Source organism: Larus michahellis, chromosome 14 (genome assembly GCF_964199755.1).
Source record: "Larus michahellis chromosome 14, bLarMic1.1, whole genome shotgun sequence".
Taxonomy (NCBI): domain Eukaryota; kingdom Metazoa; phylum Chordata; class Aves; order Charadriiformes; family Laridae; genus Larus; species Larus michahellis.
The window spans coordinates 4,943,658-4,966,113 of NC_133909.1; the positions used below are offsets into that span (position 1 = coordinate 4,943,658).

General features: G+C 37.1%; 1 protein-coding gene across 4 annotated transcripts in view; it reads right to left on the reverse strand.

The window, feature by feature from the left end:
* Positions 1–22,456, reverse strand: part of FOXK2 (forkhead box K2) — a 48,555-nt gene that overhangs the window by 17,586 nt on the left and 8,513 nt on the right. Inside the window, exon 1 of one of the 4 annotated variants that reach the window (XM_074607722.1) lies at positions 3,545–7,778. The exons of the other annotated variants lie outside the window; for them this stretch is intronic. Within the exon in view, the coding sequence (XP_074463823.1) occupies positions 3,545–3,723 (179 nt within the window). The 5' untranslated portion in view covers positions 3,724–7,778. Of the gene's footprint in view, positions 1–3,544; positions 7,779–22,456 lie in introns of those variants that run through there. 4 annotated transcript variants of the gene reach the window in all.

A 22,456-nucleotide genomic window follows, 5' to 3' on the forward strand; every position in this document is an offset into this window, starting at 1 on the left:
AAAGATCACATCTGTCAATTGATTCATATTTGTAAACAGAGGTTTTTTTAATAGAAGTGTATTTTTTATAGCTGGAATTCAGCCAAAAAGCAGAATAAAGAGTGTACATTAAACAACAGATCTTCTGAATAAATGGCATTAACACAAGTGTATTACATTTACTTCCAAAATCAAAGTAAGAAACATGTTCTACTTTGATCAGAATCAAGTTGGTTTAGGCATATTCTTTAGTTATACAATGAACTAAAACAAAAACCCCAGCACACCCAGAGGGAGAGACCTGATCAAACATTTAGTCTATAGCAAGCTGAATTTGATTTTACTCACTGTTTAAAGTGTTTACAATAGCTTCGTGATGTGCTACCACAGGACAGTTGCTATAGAAGAAACTCCTCTATACGACCCACTTAAAGGAAAGAGTAGTTTTGCAAGCTGTCACTCTACTTCATTGACTCAACTAAGATTCTTCCTTTATAGGATGATGCCATTCGGAGTAGGAAATCAGACAGAGCCACCAAGATTGATTCAACAGATACAATTAAAAAAAAGTTTAGACAACATGCATGTTTAAACAGCTACATGCTGAAAAGTGTATTAGGTATGTAAGCAATAAAAACAAATAGCACTATTTAGCTGGTGTGCTGGCATTGTATCTTATGTATTTCAAACAACCATTTACAGGATCCACACTTAAATAATTTTGTACGCTTACTGATTATGACCAGTACTTGTGTTTGCCTTGCACAGAGCATTACAAAGAAGGGCAGCATGCAATCTAGGAAACTGCAGCAGAGGTGTCAAAACTAAAATGCAAATCGTGATCCTAATTACTCTTTTTTTTAAAAAGTTCATTCTGGGTTGACTACTGGAAAACAGACAAGCATCATCAGATCATTTCAAACTATTCCCTAGAAAACTCCTACTATCTCTACAGCTCCCAGCAAAACGGAGAGGTGCTGACCTAGGCACTACGTCTGAAGAGTTTAGCAACTTTGCAGGGTGCCAGAAAAGTGTCTTGTGGGAAAACGTGTGGGAAAACATGGGAAAACGTTGGAAAAAGTCTAGTTTTGTCACATCTGTATTTCTAATATTTTCTCACTTCCCCTTAGTGGTTCTGTCTGTACTGCAGGGAAAAGCTAATCATAAATTTGTAATTCTGCCTATATGAAAATACCATCTGATTGAAAATGAGGAATTCTGTCCTATCTCCATCTGGGGATCCAAAACATAGAAGTAGGAATTCTGTTTCCTCTCTATATATAAACCTTGCTACGAAACTCACTGCCTCAGTATCCTTCAAATTAGTCCGTTTTAATTGTCTTTTAAGAACTGGAACAGATACTGGACAGAAGCTTCCATCATACTGTTATATCAGCACCTCCAGGTTCTACATTCAAATAGATTATAGGGGTTCGGCACTAATAACCCCCTGAGTCATGGTACTTACAACTGTACAGTTCAATTATTTTTCATTGACTATGACACCGAACACCAGTTAACTTAAGGATCTTTCTGTATTTTAAACAGATCTAAAAGAATAAAAAAAGTGAGAGTTTTCAAACCCTTGTTGATTCACTGAGAGCCAAGGAGAGCTCCAACTTGCACCATTAAAAAGGTAAGACCCGCAAAAAAGAACGCAGTCAGCATCTGGGAGATTGCATTTGTTGATTTTTGACTTCAAATACTTTAAAAACACAAGCATGGGCAACAGTGTAACTCACCTCAAAGAGAAACTGAGGTAATTAACAACATCTGGACCACTAAAGAGACTTTTTTCAATTTAGGTTTTCTCTGACAGTACAGCAGGCTAAGATGATGCTACTTTTACTTCCTTCTCCCCTATTTTGATCAGTGAACTAACAAAAAAAACCATGGAAATCACCATACTTCTAAATATGCCCTCCTTTCCATAGAAGGGAGATTTAAAACTAATCCTTCTTCTAATTCCTCTTACCTACCTACTTATGACTCACCCCCCAACTGCTCTTTTCCCATCACTTCAGTAAAAATGATCCTCACGGCCAATTTATTTATTTATACTTCTGGTAGAAGACATGCAGGCTTGGAAGCTTAAGTCACCAGTAAGATACTACAGTGCACATGTCCAGGCCCACTTCTGATTCAATTATATTTTAAAAGTCAAGCAAAAATTGTTTTTTTTACATCATTCAACTAGAACCAGAGAAACTGAGTTTGGAAGGGACTTCTGCAGGTCTCTAGCCCAATTCTGCTGCTCAAAGCAGGGCTAACTTCCAAGTTAGACCAGGTTGCTCAGGGCCTTGTCTAATCAAATTTTGAAGCCTTCCAAGGACAGAATTGGCCAATTCAGTCCTGTAATTAGCCACTTAACAGTGAAGGGGTTTTCTCATTTTTCCAGGTATAATTTCTTAGTTGCAACTTGATACAGATGCTCATCCTCAAACTGTGAGCCTCTCAGCACAGCCTGGCTCCATCTTTTCCATAAACACTCTTTAGGCAGGGGAAGACTGCAAATTATCCACCTTTGGGCTTCCCCAGGCAAAAAAAAAAAGTAAAATAAAATAAAATTGAGGTCTTTTAGCCTCTCCTCATATGCCATATGTGCCAGTTCCCTAAGCATCTCAGCAGCTCCTCCCTCCCCTCTCCTGTTTGTCACCAGTTTTGTTTGTATGTGGGGCCCAAAACCAGACGTGAGTACGAAGCCAGCCTCCATCATCACAAGGGTGCCCTGCTGAAACACATACACCACCCTCTCCTCCAGGATCCCCCAGTCACAGCTGGCCTTTACCCACCCCAGATGCAGGATTTTACATTTCTCTTTGCTCAACTTCACAAGGTTCCTGGCAGTCCATTTCTCCAGTTTGTCAGTGTCCCTCTCGATGACAGCCCTGCCCTCCAGCATATTAACCATTCCCCACCCCCAATCCGGCATTATCTGCAACCCGCTCCGGGTACTCTCTGTCCCATATCCCAGGTCACTGACAAACAGCAGCACTGACCCTAGTTCTACAAGGTCAGAAAGCCACACAAGGCTGCTTCTGCACTGTTCTACGTCACATCTGTAAATGAAATTTAAGACCAGCATGTCAAAACTGGGCAGCATTCAAACGCCCACAGGAACACAGCATTTGGAAATTACAATTTGTATCACTTCCTGCTTGTGGGTAAATTTCAGTATGAAAGAACAAGGACCACAATTTCACCTTTTCTCCATTTGCTGCTTCATTTATTATTGATTTCATCACAATGGATATTAGGAAATATAAATTAAAACTAGACATAGCTATTGTTTTTTAACTGATTTTTAAATAAATAAGACTTAAAAGATGAGTCTTTACAAAAACAACTAGAAATCCCATGGAGGTAAAAAAAAAAAGCTCAAAAAGCTGAAGTACAATTATATATAATTTCAGCCTTTGTGAAATCCATGGATTTTGCCTTTATGTCCTGAGAGAAAAGGTGCATCTCTGAAGAGCTGAGCTCAGTTCCTCCGCGGATCAAACCGACACACACAAAACACCAGGGAACCTGTAAGAAGAGATGCAACTCCATGTCTTAGAGATACCTGAAAGAAGTAACTTCTGTTAACTTGGAGAAAAGCATCAATTCCTGTACCAAGGAGGAAGGAGCTGCTTCACTCAGCCTACCCTTTTCCAAAAGAAACATAATTACTTCTTCTAACTTCCTCATCTTCTGAATTTTATACCAAAACGCTTCTGATTGTTCAACACCAAGAGCAGGCATACTAAATTATTCACATCCAGAATTTACTTTTAAGACTTTGGGCTGTGTTTAATTGAACTGGAAGTCAATACTGAGTCCATTTCCAGAATAGAATCATCATCTTTAGACCTAAACAGAATCAACAAAAGCAGAACTTATTAAACAGACAAATTGAACTGAGCGGCTTCAAAGCAGAATCAGAATTTTAAGATAATCTTAAAGTACCCAACAGTTAAAAATCTGGGTTTCCAAACTAATAATGAAAGTAGATATATAAATCCATCCAAACATTCACAATATCAAACAACCACCTGAAAACTCCCAGCACTAAATAATTACTAATAAAGTATAGGTTATTAGAAAAAAAATTACACATTTTTTTGTAGTAAGCTTCTCCTTGACTCTTTAAACACACTGATTAGAGATCTGTCTTACAAAGTCTTTTCTAGGATTACATTAAAAAGTGCTGCTGTAAAACTTACCCATAATAAGAAAAATGCTAGTAATATCGGAAATTTTATAATGAATACACTGAAAAAGGGTGATCCAGTATATCATAATACTTATCAGATTATAATTATTTTCTTACTGTCAAAAACAGAGAGAACTTTATTCATAGGCAATTTTTTATACAGCTGCTTGTTTAGGTACATGAGGTATAACCTTATGCTCCTATCAGAAATTTTAGCTTCAACATTACATTTGTAAAACTTTCTACATTGTTGGTAATAGACAAAAGGAGTATCCATTTTTCTCTATCAGCTTTTAGGGAAAAAAAAAAAAAGTGAAAAAAAATTTACTTTAAAATTTATGTTAAAGAAACATAAAGCCCAACTCCCCTACCAGCTTTTTAAAAAAGTTGTTAATGCTTTCTGCTTGCAGTTGACCACACCCTGTGCAGCAATGTGAGAAACTACCCCAGCAGGAACACGGCATCACTTCTCACATGTACACATACACGTTCTGTTACGATGGATTCCTCCTCCTCCCTGCCTCCACGGTTTTAAACTAAGTCTTGATTTGGCCAATTTACCATAAATTTACATTCAATTATGTCTGGCCGTTACTAGTCAGGACACTTCTAGAGGTTACCCAAAAAGCAACTGCCCTTTAAAAAGTGGCAGCTTTTTCCTCTGGGGAGCTAATCGTGACCTCATGCGTGTTCCCCTTAATTCTCTGTATCCTTTGCAATTGATTCCTCTTGACCAAAGATCAATAGTTGCAAAGCATGTCCTCTACAAACAGAAAATGTGAGGGCTCTACAGCAAGCTCAAGCTCAATACCATAAGGAACAAAACACCCTAAGATTTTTAAACCAGCAATTAAGACTTTTTATTCTGAGTGCTGGGCATGCTTCTCACAAGTATCTGTGTGTTTTTTCAGGTGTGCCATCACTGCCTACACAGTGACATAAAGCAGTATGAAAAAACACCCTAAAGAAAAAGATCACTGATCTATCTTTACACTCAGCTTAAGATTCAAAAGCGAAGACCTATGCATCATTACAAGTAATGACATATTGCTGTAGCCTCATGTTAATTCAAGTTGGCCATCAAAACACTTCTACCAAATTCTAAGCAAAATAGGATGTAGCTGTAAACTAATGGCTTCACCATAGGAAACCTGGGTTACATACTTTCCCACTCGTGTTTTAGCAAGTGCCCAAGAAGTATGTAAAGCTGCTGGTATTCATTACAGGAATGGTGCTAACCCACTTCCAGAAGGATCTGGAACAAGCCTGTCTGCGTCAAAAAATAATCCTATGACAACACAGTATTGATGACGACAACAGGAACATTCCTGAATTACTCACAGCAAATACAAACTGACTAATAAACATGTTCTTGTTTGAAATGGCATTCAGTTCTTCTTTCCGACTTAGAAAGCTAACTTCATAAGAAACAATGCATTTTTAACCCAACGTTCACAACAATTTCTCTACGGGCATTTAAGAGTTGAGACTGAAAAAGATGAATAGAAAAAGTTCTATTAAACAACTTAAAGCTGATCTCACTCCTCCCCTGCATTATTATGCTACAGAAACAAGCATCAACAAAAGTGCTAATGCAAATTTTCAAAGCTTCTTGTTTTAGCAGTCAAACATTTCATTTTCTTTATTTACCAACCACACAAACATTGGTATTGACCAGCAGCAAAAACATTTAGATTACCCTACAGTTGTGGAAATGTGCTACAGTTAATTAAAAATACATATCTCAAAATCACAAATTCCCACTGCATTCTCCTCTTTTCTTAAAGGGTGAAATATTTAAACCAGCAAGAAGGAAAAAAAAAATAATCTAAAGAAATTCAATACAGTAGTCCTGCACAGGCTGCAGGAACTGAGAAAGAAATTGGCCTGCAGGCAAGAATGTAGGCAGCAGTTACTGTAGAAACCAAGCTCTTCGTTGCTTTTCTCTAAGCAGAAGAAAGACACAAAAGAGCTGGAAAACAGCGATCGATGGGAAGCAGCTTATAAAGCTGCTTGTCACATCTGCTGCAGGAAAACCAGACACTAATTCATTAAAACTGCTCATGTAATGCCTCTGGAATTTGAGGCTCCCCAGCCTGTGAATACAAAAGAAACTCCGCCTATGGAAACACTGCATTTTCGGGTATTTAGCATCTATGTACACAAAAGCCCTATGCAGAGTCAGGTTGTGTGGTCTCTATGCCTAAATTTCGTTTTAAACTATAAAAACAAATTAAAATTTGTCCAAAAGATGGTGTACCTCTATCTTTGCCAAATTTCAAATTGCTATTTCAAGTCCCAACATAGCATACATAACTCTATAATACAATAGTTTCCTGTTTAAAAAGCAGAAACAAAACACTTGCAACAGTAAAGTAAAAATCAATCATCATTTCTTCTTCCTTCCAGATAACTGCATTTAACAGTGGTTTCTTATTATTAAATATGCAAGCTGAAACTTTCACCATGACAGTAAATACCATTCCAAAACTTTTCATAAAGAATACAATTTACAATCATATCTGAGCTGAAGCAGACAAACCAAACCCACTCTATCCTTTATTACCACGTTAGCTAGTTACAGAGGTTCCTGCCATTTCACCCTCAGTTGTAGGGTATTCACAGGGATGCAAAAGTTCATATGGAAACACTGAAGTTATAATAACGTTATTCAGTGCGAAATAAAAAGCTATCAGCAAACCACACAAAACTGCTTAGAGCCACACATACAGCACTTGGCATTTTACTATTCCTTACAATTAAAACAGTAACAGGCGGAAGTACAGTGAACAAGTGCTGTCATGATGTGTTTTGACGCAAGCATAATCGTAAAAAGGCACTTATGACTCACACGTAACTTTAGTAACAGAAGACTTCACTTATTACCTCATCAGAGACCTGCATTCTATTACAAAATTATGCCAGAACTCCCTAGTCATTACCAAAAGAAGAGTTACCCACAGAGGCAAGGCTGCCCAGAAAAAAAGAGTATTCCTGAATCAAGGAAGCAAAGTTTATTTTAAGATGGGCTTTTCAAGACAGAACTTTGCTTCCAAGAGCAGAACAGTCCTTTATTTCACACAGAAATTGATGACTAACTCAGGCCATTGAAAAGTGACAAAAACTGCTTCCTACCAACTCTAATTTTGAATAGACAGCAGTGTTTAATTTCCCCCTTAAATCTGCCTGTCTAGTTAAAGAACAGACTTTTTTCAGACTCCTCTCAAAAAGCTATGGGCATAAATTACATTTCACAATTACCTACCTAAAGATGTTTGATGGTCAAGGGCCATTCTATGCTTGATTCACTTCGGTGATACTGCTGGGCTGGGTATCTCAACGGAAATCAAGATTTTTGAGAGAGATCGGGTTTTTTAACCAACTGTACTCTGCAGAACGTTTGTCCAAATCAATTTTCAATTTTTCTTCTATTTACAAATTCCTAGAACTTCTAGTGAGGGTGCAGACCCTCTAGAAATTTTATATGCATGAACTGTTCCACAGCGTACACAAACTTACTTTCCTTAATCACTTGTGTGCGCACTCAAGAACCAATCAAGACTGCAAAGAGTCTGAAAGCTGCAAATTAAAGAAACTATTTCATCTACAACAAACACATTGTTATTGGAAAATATTCCTCAAGAAGCACTCCTCCTGAGCTATTCTTCTAAGATCATGCCAAGTTCTCAAATTGTGGGCTGTTGCAAGGGGCAGCAGGAAAGTGCAGAAGGATAAAAACAAATAAAAATAACAGACATGATTGAACAAGTCAGATAGTCATGCAAGTGGAAATCTGTCCAAGAATAAAATAGCAGACTAAATAAAAGTCTTCATCAGAATATATGTTAACCATTGTCACTGTACTGATAAAGGAACAACAGCATAGGCAAGGAAAGGGTATAGCATGCAATCGTGACGCATGCGATTAATTTCTCCAAGCGTAAACCTATACCTGTGTTAGTCATCTGTCTCTATAGTGAGCGAAAATTAACAGACACTTAATGGTGTACATCCCATAGAAGGGAAAAGCCTAAACTGGTTTGAGGAAATCAGGTTAGGGATGCCTATTTTTCATTGAATTTAAAGGCAGTCTATGCGTAGACACACACACACACTGTAACTCACTCACAACTGCCCCTAATATTAAGCAAGATGAAACCCACTCAGAGCTAGTGAAGTAGCGGAAAATAGAAGCCAAGACTCCTGAAGCATAGGTACCAACCAGGCTCTTTGCAATAAAAGCTTGATTCTAGGGATGTTTTACTGGGATACGGCAACGGAACAGCTCAGCACTACCAAACGGGGCAGGCTCTTCCCTGCCTCTTGCACCAGTTCTGTTCCCAGCCACGATTAATCTTCTTACCTGCTCCCAGGAGCTGCTCGTATCTCGAGATAATTTAGGAACCCAGCAGAAAACTACTCTAGCTGAAATGTAGTTGTTTGGTGATGTTTTAGTAAGTTTAAGTCATCTCACAGTCTAATGTCTCTTCAAAAAGGTGAAGTAAAACCATCATGACACCTTAATTTAAAAGCTGTATTGTACTTACTACATAAACCCCTGTTTTCTTATGCAATTGTTCTAACAATTTTCTTTCAAAGGTTGAAATTTGAACTAACACAGAAAATTAAGCTTCCAGAAGTTACTAATCCTGAAAGGGAGTGCATAACTCCATTTGAAAACAAAAAAAGCATGTTCAATGCTTTTCAACAGAATAAAGTTTGGTTAACTTGGGACCTTTTAGCTTGACCAAGAAAGTCAGTATTTCGACTGCAGATACTCTTAACAGAATTGATTATGACCACTTAAGTCAAGCATTCCTCACAAAATTTCTACAACTCTAAAGATGTGCATGTACTAGACACTACGCTAGGAACAAAACTTGTTGGAGTAATGGCAATTATGTATCATGTATTAGTAACTAAAGCATTTATATATTTATATATAAATACATATATACACGCTATATTTATATACATATATATATATTTATATATGGTATATATGTTCCCATATATTCTACTTTCAAGGTCTCAACTATAATTGAATAAACATACTGTTCTGTATTTCTGTAACACCTTTCATTAGAAAACACTGAAATAGCGAAGGCACATCAGCAGAACACATTAGAGCCAGTGTTCTTTGCACTCCTAGACACAGGAAAGTTGAGGGATAGTAGCATTTGTGCAGGAACAGTGTATGTAAGAAAGCCTGGAGCATTAGCAAGAACAGAACCAACAGTCCTCAAAAACAGGGAGAGAGGAGGCAAGGTGGAAAGGGAGAGAACCAGGGTGTTTGCACTGCAGACAAAGTAAGCCACTTCAAAACCCAAGGAATCAATTTTAAAAGGCAAGGCATAGCTCTTGATAAGAAGTGCTAGAAAATAGCACTGAAATTTCATCATCCCCCCTGCCTCCGCCCATGAAGTATTATCCCCATTTTTAAAAACAGATTAAACAGATTTGTGACTTGGCCAAGTCGTTTTGGCAAGCGTGCAACAGAGCTGGGAACACAACATATTTTTCCCCAACACCCAATCTTTGTTTAAACCACTGGATCATCCCTTAAGTCTTCTCTCTCCTACAATCACTTCAAGAGGCAGAACACCAGGTGAAACTGTAACTCCTGTGAAGCCTACATGGTAAAAAGCAAAACATGCACGTGTATCTTAAGCAATGTATCACGTCCTCCCAAACAGAGCTAAAGGAATTTTCATTTCACCAGTCCTTTACTACTACACAGCGAAAACCACACATTAAATGCATACAGTCTAATTAAAATCTATACAGCACATACTGAACAATTTGAAGATGTCAAGCTACACAAACCTCATCTCCTATGTATCTATGAGAAGCAGGATTTTTTTTTCCAATATCAAACAGAAAAATATTAAAACAGTATTTCAAGTAATTTAAGAAACAAAAATAAAGCAGAAAAAGCTAATATTTATATTATAAATATTGAAAAATACCTATGGGAAAAGGACTCTTCATTTGCTTTGTTTTAGTAATAAAGACTAGCTCCTCATTCAAGATGACAAATAGTTGTCAATGTACTAAAACTGTTACTCATTCATGCCTGTTACTTGTACCACTGCAGAACATCCTACACATGTTCCAGCAACACACAGCTGGAGGTGCTGAAAAGTAAGAGTACGTCCTACCTGCCTGCAATATTGAAGGACTTACTTTAATCTTGTTTATCTATGTTATATCTGCTATTTTTAATTAATCGTACTCCTACATTGCCCCATACCATTGTAATGAAATTGCAAAAGCTTTCACTGGCCAAGAAAAACCAGATTACTAATTCTTTTTTGCAATAACTGAACTGTTTTAGAGAGGGAAATATATGGCAAGTAGTAGCTTCCCTTTTCATTTCTGGTCCCATTTAAATAAAGAGCACTACTGTACACTGTTCCACTTGGTTTTACTTTAACTGCATTCCTACAGACAGGTGGCAGAGTTCACAATAACTGGATCGATCCCATACAACAAAGAATACTCTGGGAGGGTAACAACAAAAAGCATATAGTTTGGTTGTGTAAACCAAACCCTACCTGAGGTTTTCTGATACTAAAACAACCATGCCTTGAGAGGGGTTTCTTTTGGTTTAGCTTCAAGTTCCAGAACTTTTTTTATTATTATTCTGTAATTTAGCTTTTCCAGACTATTAAATTTTCTAAAAACAAAATATCAAAATGGAAAAAAACTGGTCCTGATACACAATGCACTATTTCACTATACATCGCCCTGCTTTAAACTCTGGTCCTTCTTCGAGATATGTTAGAGCCAAACCAACTTCGTAGGTAGTAACTGACACGATATTAGCTAAAATCTTCCAGAATAAAAATTAATGTTGAGTCCAGTCTTCTCTTCTTCTTGGGCAACCAAACTGATATAGTTAAGTTTGTAAAATGCTTTGAAGTGTTGAAGAAAATCAAGCTGCAATCAACTCCAAAGAGGTTCTTATAGAGCTACACTTAGGAACATTCTGCTGAAATCTGCAAAGCTTTCCTAGAGAGAGATATATACATAAAAAAATAAAAACATTGTGTCTTACTTTCATCCTCCTGAAAAAGCAATTGTTCAAGTAAGGCTTCCCCAGCTCATCAACTTAAAACATTCTTCCCTGAATGGGGCTGTCAAAACTGTCATATAAAAAATCTTCCAAACTATCAATCAAAAACTCCACACCTTCCTTTCCCCACATATCTATCTGCTGGACTTTCCCTGTATCAGAAGATCATTTGCTGTTAGTATTTAATTTCTGTCATGCACAAATGTTGACTGCTACAAAATAATAAATTTCTGTAGTGAAATTCAAATGTAGGATTGTATATTTATGAACAATTTCATCAGTGATGTGATTTCTTCAAAATTCCACTGCAGAATCCACTTGTATAGCAAAGCTGAAGATGCAAATGAGTTCCATGCATATGCTACTGCAAAAAAAAAAAAACCAAAAAACTGCAAACTCTAATTTTCACAGTACTTAAATTAACGTGTTTCCACTTAGACATGAAAACTAACCAATATCTGAAAGATTCAGATTTTCAGAAAGATATACTATGTTGAAATGAAATGTTAATCCCTAGCTACAGAAAATGTAAAGCATTATACTATACTTGCTTCAATAAAGACAAAAAAAACCTTTTATCCTGAGAATGTATTTTTTTTAAATCTGTATGTTAGTAGAGGAAGCACCATAAAAAATGTGGCATCTACCATTATATCCAAGGTGGCCCCAAACTTAAAGTTACCATAAATTCAGAAGTAGCAACAAATACTACCACATATTTGAAAGCCATTTCCCTCATTTTTAATTCATACATCAAATTATTTTATGATCTTAGAAACACTATCTGGAAAAGTAAATGACTAATATTTCTGATTTTAAATTCTATTTGGGAAAAAAAAAAACCAAACAACAAAGCAAAAATGGACAAGAGGAAAAAGATTAAAATATGAAGATCTAAGAGAAATTTTAACAATTCTGGAGGGCATGACCATGGCCTTACCCTGTACTCTAAACACACTTTTCCCGCATATAGAGAAAAACGTACAGGCTTTAAGTCAGAAAAGCTAAAACCTAAGATAACAGACATCTTAGATGATTAAAATTAATCTGTATAAAACCACGTTTTTTAACATCCTTCCCCAAAAAAGAAACCAAGATTTTTTCCCTCCACATATTACAAGTTTTTCATTAAATGTTAACTTTAATGCACAAGTTTGTTATGGTTTTTAGAAAGAGTCAAAAAGATTCACTAGATATTTTTAAACTATCACTCCTTTAATGATCATCAGGAATCACATCAGGAAGACTTCAAGAGCACTAATTAGTTCAGTTACAAAATTATTTCTTACAATCAGTTTTGCTCTCTCTCCTGAGAAAACAACAGTCAGTTTATATGAAAGTGTCACAAGAATCAGTGACTTCTCCCTTAAGTACGGTAAATGTAATGAGAAATGAGACAGGACACGATCACCTGATGCAGAAAGCTTGAAAGGCAATATGAAACCCTTAAACTCTTCATCACCATTCAAAAAACACAACACAAAGGTTAAGACAGGCTACCAGAAACTAGTTATCAAATACCTGTGTTTGAAGATATTTCTGTGGTGAAGTGCAAAATGAGGACCATCAATCATACGAACATTTTGGAAACTACTAAAAGCACAGTTTTGTTGCTTTTCCAGTCCAACTTCATTGTCCACTGTGGTCACCGTTTTTTTTTTTTCTTCTTCTTCTTCTGAGGTATGCGGATAGCATCTTTGACTATGAACTTACACTCCTCACAGAAGCAGTGTCCAGAAACATTAGATAGCTGTTTTGCCCATGGAGTAGGAGGCCAGAGACTTGTTGGCTAAGTGTAGGGCTTGTTAGGTGCCTCAATAAGCTGATTCAACTCACTAATGCAGCACCAACTAACCCAGCAAAACAAAATTTTTAAGAGGAAAATAGTATTCTCTGGGGTTAGTGAGAGAACCGGCTAACACGGGACCCTGTGGTGCCAGAGCCAGTGTAAGGGGGTGGCTGGACCCATGGGGCCAGGATCAGGAATTAGAAAGAATGACCAAGACCTTTCAAGAGCAGAGAACCTTTACATTGATTCAAATGCTGATAAAACTGCCATGTAAGAAACTGTGAAGACACTTTATCAATCTCAATAATTTCTTCCCATCTGCTAATGGAAAAAACTGCACTTCTGACTTGACAGAAAACTAATCCTGAGCCTGCCTCTCTCCTTCTATTCCAATGGATTGTTTTTCAGGCCTACCAGTAAACTAATCTGACTTGAGCACACAATGTGAACACCAAAGCTAACACACGCAACAGAACAGGACAGTTCTTTCAGCTCTAACTCCCAATTAGCTTGTTTTAACTAACCTTGAAACCAAAGGGTCAGTTACAGTTTATCTTCATGGCCTGAATCTTATATACAGGTATGCTTAAAACAACAAGATGGAAGTGCTGTTCATATTTTAATAAAACTATACTACTGTATAAATCTAATGTGAAGATTAAAAAAAAAATCCCTTAAAAAATGAGAAAGATACTTTCAATTACTGCAAATGCTTGAAAAATGAAGTTTACTAATATACTTAACATGAGAAGCAAAAGCCTTCTGTAACAGTGTATCCTTTAACTCAAAGCACTCTCAGGAAAAAACAGAATTTAAGAGAATAATCTATATAAAGAAGTATGCAGTGTTAAACACTTTACCTGCTATGCACATAACTAATTATCAGACAATGCATTCTGAAAAGCTCACCAAGTCTAATTAATTTTGTGTCAAGCCTGACCCCATCAGAGAAGTAATACTCCCTAAAACGCATCTTTGCGGTGCATTTTATAACAATATATTTGTATGTACACTAATGTTTTATTGACTGTTGCTCCACAGTACTTCCTAAACTACCAGTCTGGGTCAGGGCTCACTTAAACGTTCTGTACCAGAATCCACAGCACAAAGTTGCTGCAACGGAAGAGTCACAAGCAGTCCATGAACTTGAGCTGTGATCAAAACGGTTTTAAAGATCAGAACAGGCCCACGGAGTGTATCCTTAACACCATTTATCTAACCAAGGATGACAAGGGATGAGAAAAAAAAACCCTGCCATTCCACAGATGTTAAAAATAATGGTAAAAAAAAATTACACAAAAAAGAGATACCGCAGCTAACTAATGAATATAGAGCAAGTCCCAAAAGATTTAAGTATAAGGTCATTTCATGTCTCACTTTCAAGTTGAATTCAGACTCGTCTCCACAGTTTCTATGACATACCAAGGACCGCATCCTGAAAGAACTAGCACAAAATAGCGGGGGGGGGGGGGGTAAACACAGCAGAAAATTTTAGAAATACAGAATCAATAGCAACAGCAGAAAAGAAGGGGGGGGAAAAAAGAAACAAAAGGCTCAGTGCTTGACACTGACGGGGGGAAAAAACTCTCAAAAATAAACAGCTTGGAACACAAACTAAATAATTCATTGCCTATGCTGAAGAGGGGGCATGTGCTGGTCATATGTTCAGCGTATGTTATTGGCACCATTCACCAGCATGTTCCATGTTGTAATAGCTTAAACATTTAAATTTGAAATGCGCTGCCTTCAGGGACGACATGATCTGGGCAGCCCTGACGAAACACACACCACTTAAAATGAATACATGCTAATTTTGGCTTGCAGGTTATTTCTCCATACTCCAAACAATGCTTTGCTTGGCACTAACTCATTTGAAGAGCTTATATTAAATATAACCAGTGGTACTGTGAAGCAACTTTTAAAACCAGTAGACTCAGTTTATGTAAGATTATATACAATTATTATTCTGTCTGTGACTCTTAGAGGCAACTTTCTGCTTGGATCTATGCTACAGATTCTATGTGCATGCTTTTAAACTTCAGAACAGCAACACTCTCTGAAGTCGTGCACAATTTTACACATTCACAGTCTCAAACACAGCAATATATAACACGATACAGCCCTCTGCCCAGATGACAATTAAATGCAATGGTGTAGTTTAAAGACTCCAAAACATAGTGGAAAAAAACGAATTCAGTTGGAGTACACACATGTAACTTCAAATACCTGCTTTCTGTAACAGCCAGCTCTGCCTCCCCACTCTACAGTCATTTCCATTTCTGTGGAAGTTATACCAAGAAAGCTGCTTCCAGTGCTGACACACAGATCGCTTGAGAAAGGATCACCACCTCACTACTGTATGCTAATTTCTGACCGTATCAACCCCTTCTGCTTTCAAACCAGTGGCTACGATTAGATCTATTTACTTCCTTTAAAATATCCATCCTGTAGTATTTTAATTTTAAATCCCCTAGAGCGCTTTCTCTGTCCTTTGTATTTTTGTATTACCTGTACAAGTCAAATCCTGTCTCCATTTAGAACATCTTTAAGAGGGTTATTCTAATGACTTGAAGATGGTGTGAACCATCACAATACAAGTATCTAAGGCCCTTTCAGATTTAAAAATAAAAGTCTCCTTCACTCAGTGAAGAACTTTATCAGACCAACTTCTTGCTCTCTCTGTATCAAATGCTGTCAAGTATGTTCTCAGTCAGCAAATCATTTACCACAAAATGTCCCTATAAAAACACAGGGCAGTCACATATATTCTCTTCTTTAGTTCTCTGGGGGAAAGTTTGAAAAAGCAGCTACCACAAAGGCAAAACAGTCCTAAGCAGGACAAAATTGCATTAGTGCAACACATCCAGTAACCAACACTTCCTTAATCGGAGCCCAGGGATCTCCAAGTTGAAATGCAATGTCACTGCAACAGGCACCCAACCCCCCTGGTACTTACCTATATTTATCTGAAAGTAATTAACCCTAAACTACTCAGACCTTCAAGATAAGAAATTTAACTGGAAGAACCGGAAAACCACCTAACCCTCTAATATCAAATGTTGTTACAAAACGAAAAAGTTGTAGACACAATAGTTTACCCTGCAGATACGGCACGTAAACACATTTAGGTACAAGAATGGAATCAGAGTAAGTATTATGAAAATTACCAAGAAATACATCCTGCCTTCTCAAGTCTCCCTAAACAAAAAGAGACTTGGGCAATACATTTCCACATTGCCATCTCCCATGTTCATTTCCACAACTGCAGGGTTGTTTTTTTTCTTAATTTCAAAAACTGTAGAAAAGCCTGATTTTTACAACCAACATTTCTGATTAAACTACCGAATTTGATTCCTCAGAAACACTTTCCTCAGTCTATTCTCCCTGTCCACTATCCTGTTATTTCTCCAAGTAGCCAAAACTCACACTCTCTCACATTATGGTTATTTTCTATTCTATATAACCATGCTTTTAAGCTTTTCAGATGAAGTTCAATTATTTTATGGCACACTTCTCAGCTACACAACCCCTAACACAAAGAAAAGGCATACACAAACATGAGTAATGTTCTCTTCAGCTACTACTAAGCCAAAATAACTTTAAAACACTAACCCCACACTTAACACTTTTGTAGTATTTTATTTTATCCTTCTGATTGAGGGCTGAATTATTCATACATTCACATGCTTTTTTTTTTCTTTTTTTTTTGCATGGTTTGCATGCTTCTTTTCTTTAAAAGCTTAAAAACACCCATTTTGCTGATAACCTTAGATAATAGTGAATAACCTCACATACAAATCTTGAGTACTTACTAGCCCACAGCAGGCCAAACTTATTTATAGCTAAGTAGCAAGCTGGGGTTAGTGATCTCTTCCAGGCTCAACAATCTTCCAACCTCAGAATAACCACACCATAAAACAAGCAGGGTTATTCCACTACTGACAGAAAAGTAAACATTTGTGTACTAGGGTGTGCTTGCAGATGATTGCTCTGGCTGCCTGTGCTGCAGCAGACAGTAAAAGCTATTCACAACAGGCCAAAATTCATGAAGGAAACTTAAAATCTTGATCATAAATCGCTTTCAAAATTTAACTGCATTTTTAAAACAGAGACAGGTGGAAGGATTTGAATTTTTCTCCCAGCTGTGACGGAGGTTTCCCACTGCATCTTTGGACAAGTTTCTTTAACATTTAGTTAGTGCCAAATTTTTCTATCTGAAACAGGTAATATTCCTTATATCCTATGATGCAGTTAAGGGAAAATTACTGTATGAGAAAACAGCAGCACCTTAGCCCACAGAAAAATCTTCAAAACAGAGAAGAGCTGAGAAAAATTTTTTAAAACTTCAAAGAGAATTCTGGCAGAATCTCTGTTATAATGAAGAAAGTTTTGTTACAGAAAGCCTGGACATTCATAGAATTGGATATTCAAGGAAAGACGACAAGTAAAAATGAAATGCTTCCAGAAAAGCCTGTTTTATTGCCAGTTTGCTGCTCACTGTTACCTCCATCTCACTCCATTCCTCTGCTTAACCACTCACAAGAACTTGCACAGTTCAATCCGCTCACAAGAACTTCTGAAGTCACTACATGATTCTGCTCTAACAGCAGCACTGCTCGGAGGCCAGCAGTCCTTCAGGAGGAAAGAAAAAAAGAGAAGGGATGCAGCTAGTCGAGAGCTAAGTAATGAAGCAGGCAAGGAATGATACAGCTTTGTACCATTCACTGCAGAAGGTTATTTTGTCTTGCCAGGGGTTCACAAGGCATTTGAGCACTGTTAAACGGCTCTGGAATTTGCTGATAATACAGACTAGTTGCATTTCTCAGCTTTATGGACAGACCAGTACCAGGAAAAGGTTTTAAAAACAAAGGCTTGAATTTCAATTCAAGAGGATAAACAAACAACTGAAGTTTTACTGTGGTTTTTACCTATTGCGTCTCTTTCCTGTCTTGCTAAATGTGCCTGTCATCTGAACATTTCAACTGACATACACACTGTGGTTTCCAGGCCCAAAATGTTTATAGTGATTATCAATATCTAGAAAGCTGAATGAATAATACCATAATCAACCATAAACTGTGGAGCCCACCCTAAACTCAGATTTCAGCACTGCATTCATTTCAGAACACACATTCATAGCAGAGGGTAACCACCTCAAACTACTGCATTTATTCTTCAACTCAGTGATGTAGCTACAAAAGTGCTGCCAGGAAAAAGGCTGTACTCTAACTCTTGATAGTATCATTGGAAGTAGGACTGCATGAGGATGAATTTCATCATTCTATGAGAATCTTATTACCCAATCTAGTAATTTTAATAAAGTTACTTAAGAATAGATTGCACACTCTTCAAAGTAATGTTTTCATATCATTTGAAGAGCGTAACAGTTCATTATTTGGCTTGCAGCCCCTAATGCTACTAAAAAGCAAGTACGTTTAGCAAAATGAAAAGGCAGAAAGAACTAAAGCCATCAACCCCCTTTACCTGAAAAAAGCACATCCTGGGTCAGATCTACACACACGCACGAAAGCGCTTCAGTTGGTTACCCCAAAACAAGAGTATCAGCCAATAACCAAGTAAGACAGATCAAACAGAATACCAAGTAGAAATCTTATCTGAACCTAACCCAGCCACACCCAGAATATTCACATGTGTAAGGAAAGGAAATAACTTGCTTCCTTTAACACATCTTTGCTCAATACGTTATTTAATGCTTACATCTGTGGAAGTTATAAACAGGATTTTGATTGATGATAATTTATATAATTTACTCCTACTAACTTTTGTCAGCATCCAAGTCCACTGAATACCACACTGGAAATGAAGAACACTTTTTGTTATAATCCGTTCCTCCTCCAAATGATTGTTTTTCTTAAATGTTTCACCTGATCCCCTCTGAAGTCTCAGACTGACAGTGAGAAATCAGTTAAATCAGAACAGGGCGCAAATGCACAGCTACTTGCAAGCCTGCTACAGTTTTGGAAGGCTGGATCAACTAAACTTATTTATTGACTACTAGCACATTTGCCTTAAATAGCACTCTGGTTTTACTATCCTGCATAAAGAAGGAGCAGAAAAAGCTCTCTCTCAAATGACAACTTTTTTTTCGTTTGAGACGTTTCTGCATCCTATCAAGCAGAGACCCTCAAAAGACAATGTAAGTAATCCAAATCATCTACCTGCATAGTCAGCTTCAGCAGATTTATGTACTTCCTAAAAAAATACTACGGATATATGCAGCCCCTGCAACAAAGGATATGTAAAAAACAGAAAGGTTTTTACTATTTTCTTCAAAATTTTTCTTTCAGGTAGATGATAGAATGCTGCACAAACTCCAGTCAGTCACCTGTCTTACAGGTAGAGAAGTCTGCTTTCTGAGATAAAAGGGCGTGGGGGCGGGGGGGGGGAGACTACAAACAAAAACAATACATAAAATTTTTAAAAAGGGACATCTACTTCCACTATATCCTTAATGTTCCATCTTCCCTAAATCTTGCAACTTCCCCAGTCTACAATATACTAAAACCACCAACTGGACTAATGACCTATGGAGCAGGAGACACAATGACTTCGCATATGGAATGAAGACCATACATTAATGCTGTCCTCTGCTATGAGATGATCCACAGCCAAGGAACTTGTATCCCTTTTTCTCTGGTGGTTTTCTCTATGTATTCACATTTATGCAGAGATTTAAAAAAAGGGCCAGAAAGCACATATTATCCAAAGGCATGACACAACTGAGTCATCTCAGCATCCAGTCTACTTCGACTAATTTTTTTTTATTTTTTAACTTAAATACTTAGCATACCCCTTTATCAAAAAAAGCATGCTGTCTCAAGAACCTTTAGGATTTAAACATTTTTATATTAAATTGTAAGTGCTTTTTTTAATACACCAAAACTATCTTTGGTTCTCCCCTTCTACTGTTTTGAATCTTTTTTTTTCCTTTCTATTTTTATTTCATAGAGCATAACGGCTCTTATAACTGCAATTCCTTAATGTAGGATTCCACAAGACACAGCAAGCTGAGTGCTGCTGAAAGTCTGTGCAGGCCCCCCACATACTTCATTCCAGCTCCACTGCTTGCCAGACCTCTCTGTAAGCCACTTCAATGCAACAGAAAACCACCCAAAAATAGCAAAAAAAGCAGACATCAGCGGCTTACAGAACATCTGATGAGCTTCAAGGCCAGCACAACCTGCAGTTTGGAGCACTGCATAAAACAAGACCTTCCCCTCCCATGCTCCATTTCAGCTGCAGTGGAACACCAGATGAGCTCAGATGCTCATGAAAGCACAGCCTATGTTTTTAAAAAGTGAGACCCCAGATTCTTCTGAATCACATTTCCCAAATTAAATATCAAAGTCAGAGCCTCCTTACATTCTGTAAGGATAACAATTGTATTACTTCTCAGTCTCAGCTCTTAAACTTGAGATGATCTTTAACTTTTTCCAATCTTTTTTTCAAGCCTCCCAGTGAACCCTTTCATTTCTCCTCACGTAACAACTACAAACCCCGTAACAGCCTGTCCATACCCTAAAGCAAAACACACTGGCGTATGTCCTCATCTTTCCCATACAGAAACCGAATTCTCCTCTTCCATTCTTCTAATCTGTACATGGCATAATGCTAAAATCATCCTCTCTACCATTATTCTTACAGTTTCTTTGATTGCTTAAATAATCAACTTGCTGTGGTTTAAATTTGAAGTTATCCCCAGAAAGAATTTTGCATGAGTACATTCATCCTTCTCTTATCTAAGCCTTACTCTTTTTAATCTTAAAGTCTCTGCCTGCCCTTGCAGCTACGCAGGCCGCCTTCACCTATCTAGAAAGACCAGAAGAAAGCAGTATCACCTAAGGAGGGAAATTTAAGAGTCTGCTTCCATAATTTACACTTTCCAGCTACTTTCCTTGTGTGTTTACTGCACTGATATTGTAACCAACAAGCCCACCTACTACTAAAGTATATAAACTGTGCGTATATGCCTTGTCTGCTCAAATTATATTCTGCCTAGAACACACCAAATATGTTTCTAGGACAATACAAAGTGATAAATCAAATTTTTCATGTACTCCCAGTCTTTAAAAAAAGGAAAAAAATAAACAACAAAGCCAAAAAAAAGTCCCCAGATAATCATGCGTTGTATCTTCATAAAAAAAAAAAAAAAAAATATCAGACTTTTACCTTACATGTAGTAAAACAATGTATCGTACACTGTGCTAAGACACTAACATTTCAGGTACTTTTTTCTGATGGAATTGATGCTTCAAAGGAAGATAAACTATTTTTTCCCAGTTGTGACAGGAAAAAAAGGAAGAAAACAAAAAAAAAAAAGGAAAAGGGTAAGCAACTTATCCGCTCCCATTCTGCAATATGTTAGTAAAAACCAGAATTTAAAAGCAACTTCTATCAACACATTAGTTCATCCGTATCATCTCTGAACCAAAACCACACATTCATCTGCATTTAAGTGATTTAGAAAACCTGGATTTAATTTCAGTACAAGGTGTAAACAATTTCTATTACATGCTAATTTGACTTTTTATCAACACGAGAACTAAGAGTCTTATACCTCATGAGCTATATCTAAGACTTACTTGCAGAACAAGAATTTTTGAAGAATCACTGTATATTATATGAAAATTATCTTTCAAACTTTACGGTGTACTGCAATATGAAGAGTAAGATGATAATGAACAAAATAATCAAAATCATTTGCATGCAAGAACACTTCTGGCAAGCGTAAATAAACCAATGCCCAACTAGATGTCAGATGCTCTAGAAGCAATTTTAATTAAAAACCAAGCCAAGTACTGACTCCTTATTAATGCACACAATAAAAAAGTCTCTTGCTGTAACCCAATGAGAGATTATTAAAAAAGGACTTGCAGAGGAAGTAAAGGCTGAACAGCTAAGAAACTTCACCTACTTGTACCTATTCTAGCCCTAAGCTATGAAATTTCATCCAAACATACCTACACTGCATCTAGTCACCAGGTCTGACTACATCAAGATTTATTTTTTTCTTTAAAGCACTTTTTCCAAGAAGGTATCTATTTTTGATCAGCAGAAGATGGTGAAATAGAGATACAACCATTCTTCTTAGTAAGCTGTTCCAACACTGCTAAAAATACGTGCTCAGTTCAAACCTTGAGAGTTTAACTTACAGCCTTCGGGTTTTTATACCTGTGAGTGATCCATTAGCAAGCTTTTCAGTACTCCAGTTCATCCCCATAAAAGTGTATATACACCAACCCAGCCATCCTGGACTACTTTTTGGTAAGACAAACATACTGAACTCCTTACGTCCCTCACTATTTGGGATTTCCTCCAGCCTTCAACTCTTTTTAGCAAACATCCCCATAAACCCTTGCAGTTTTGTGAGATTCTTTAACACAAATTTTGATTC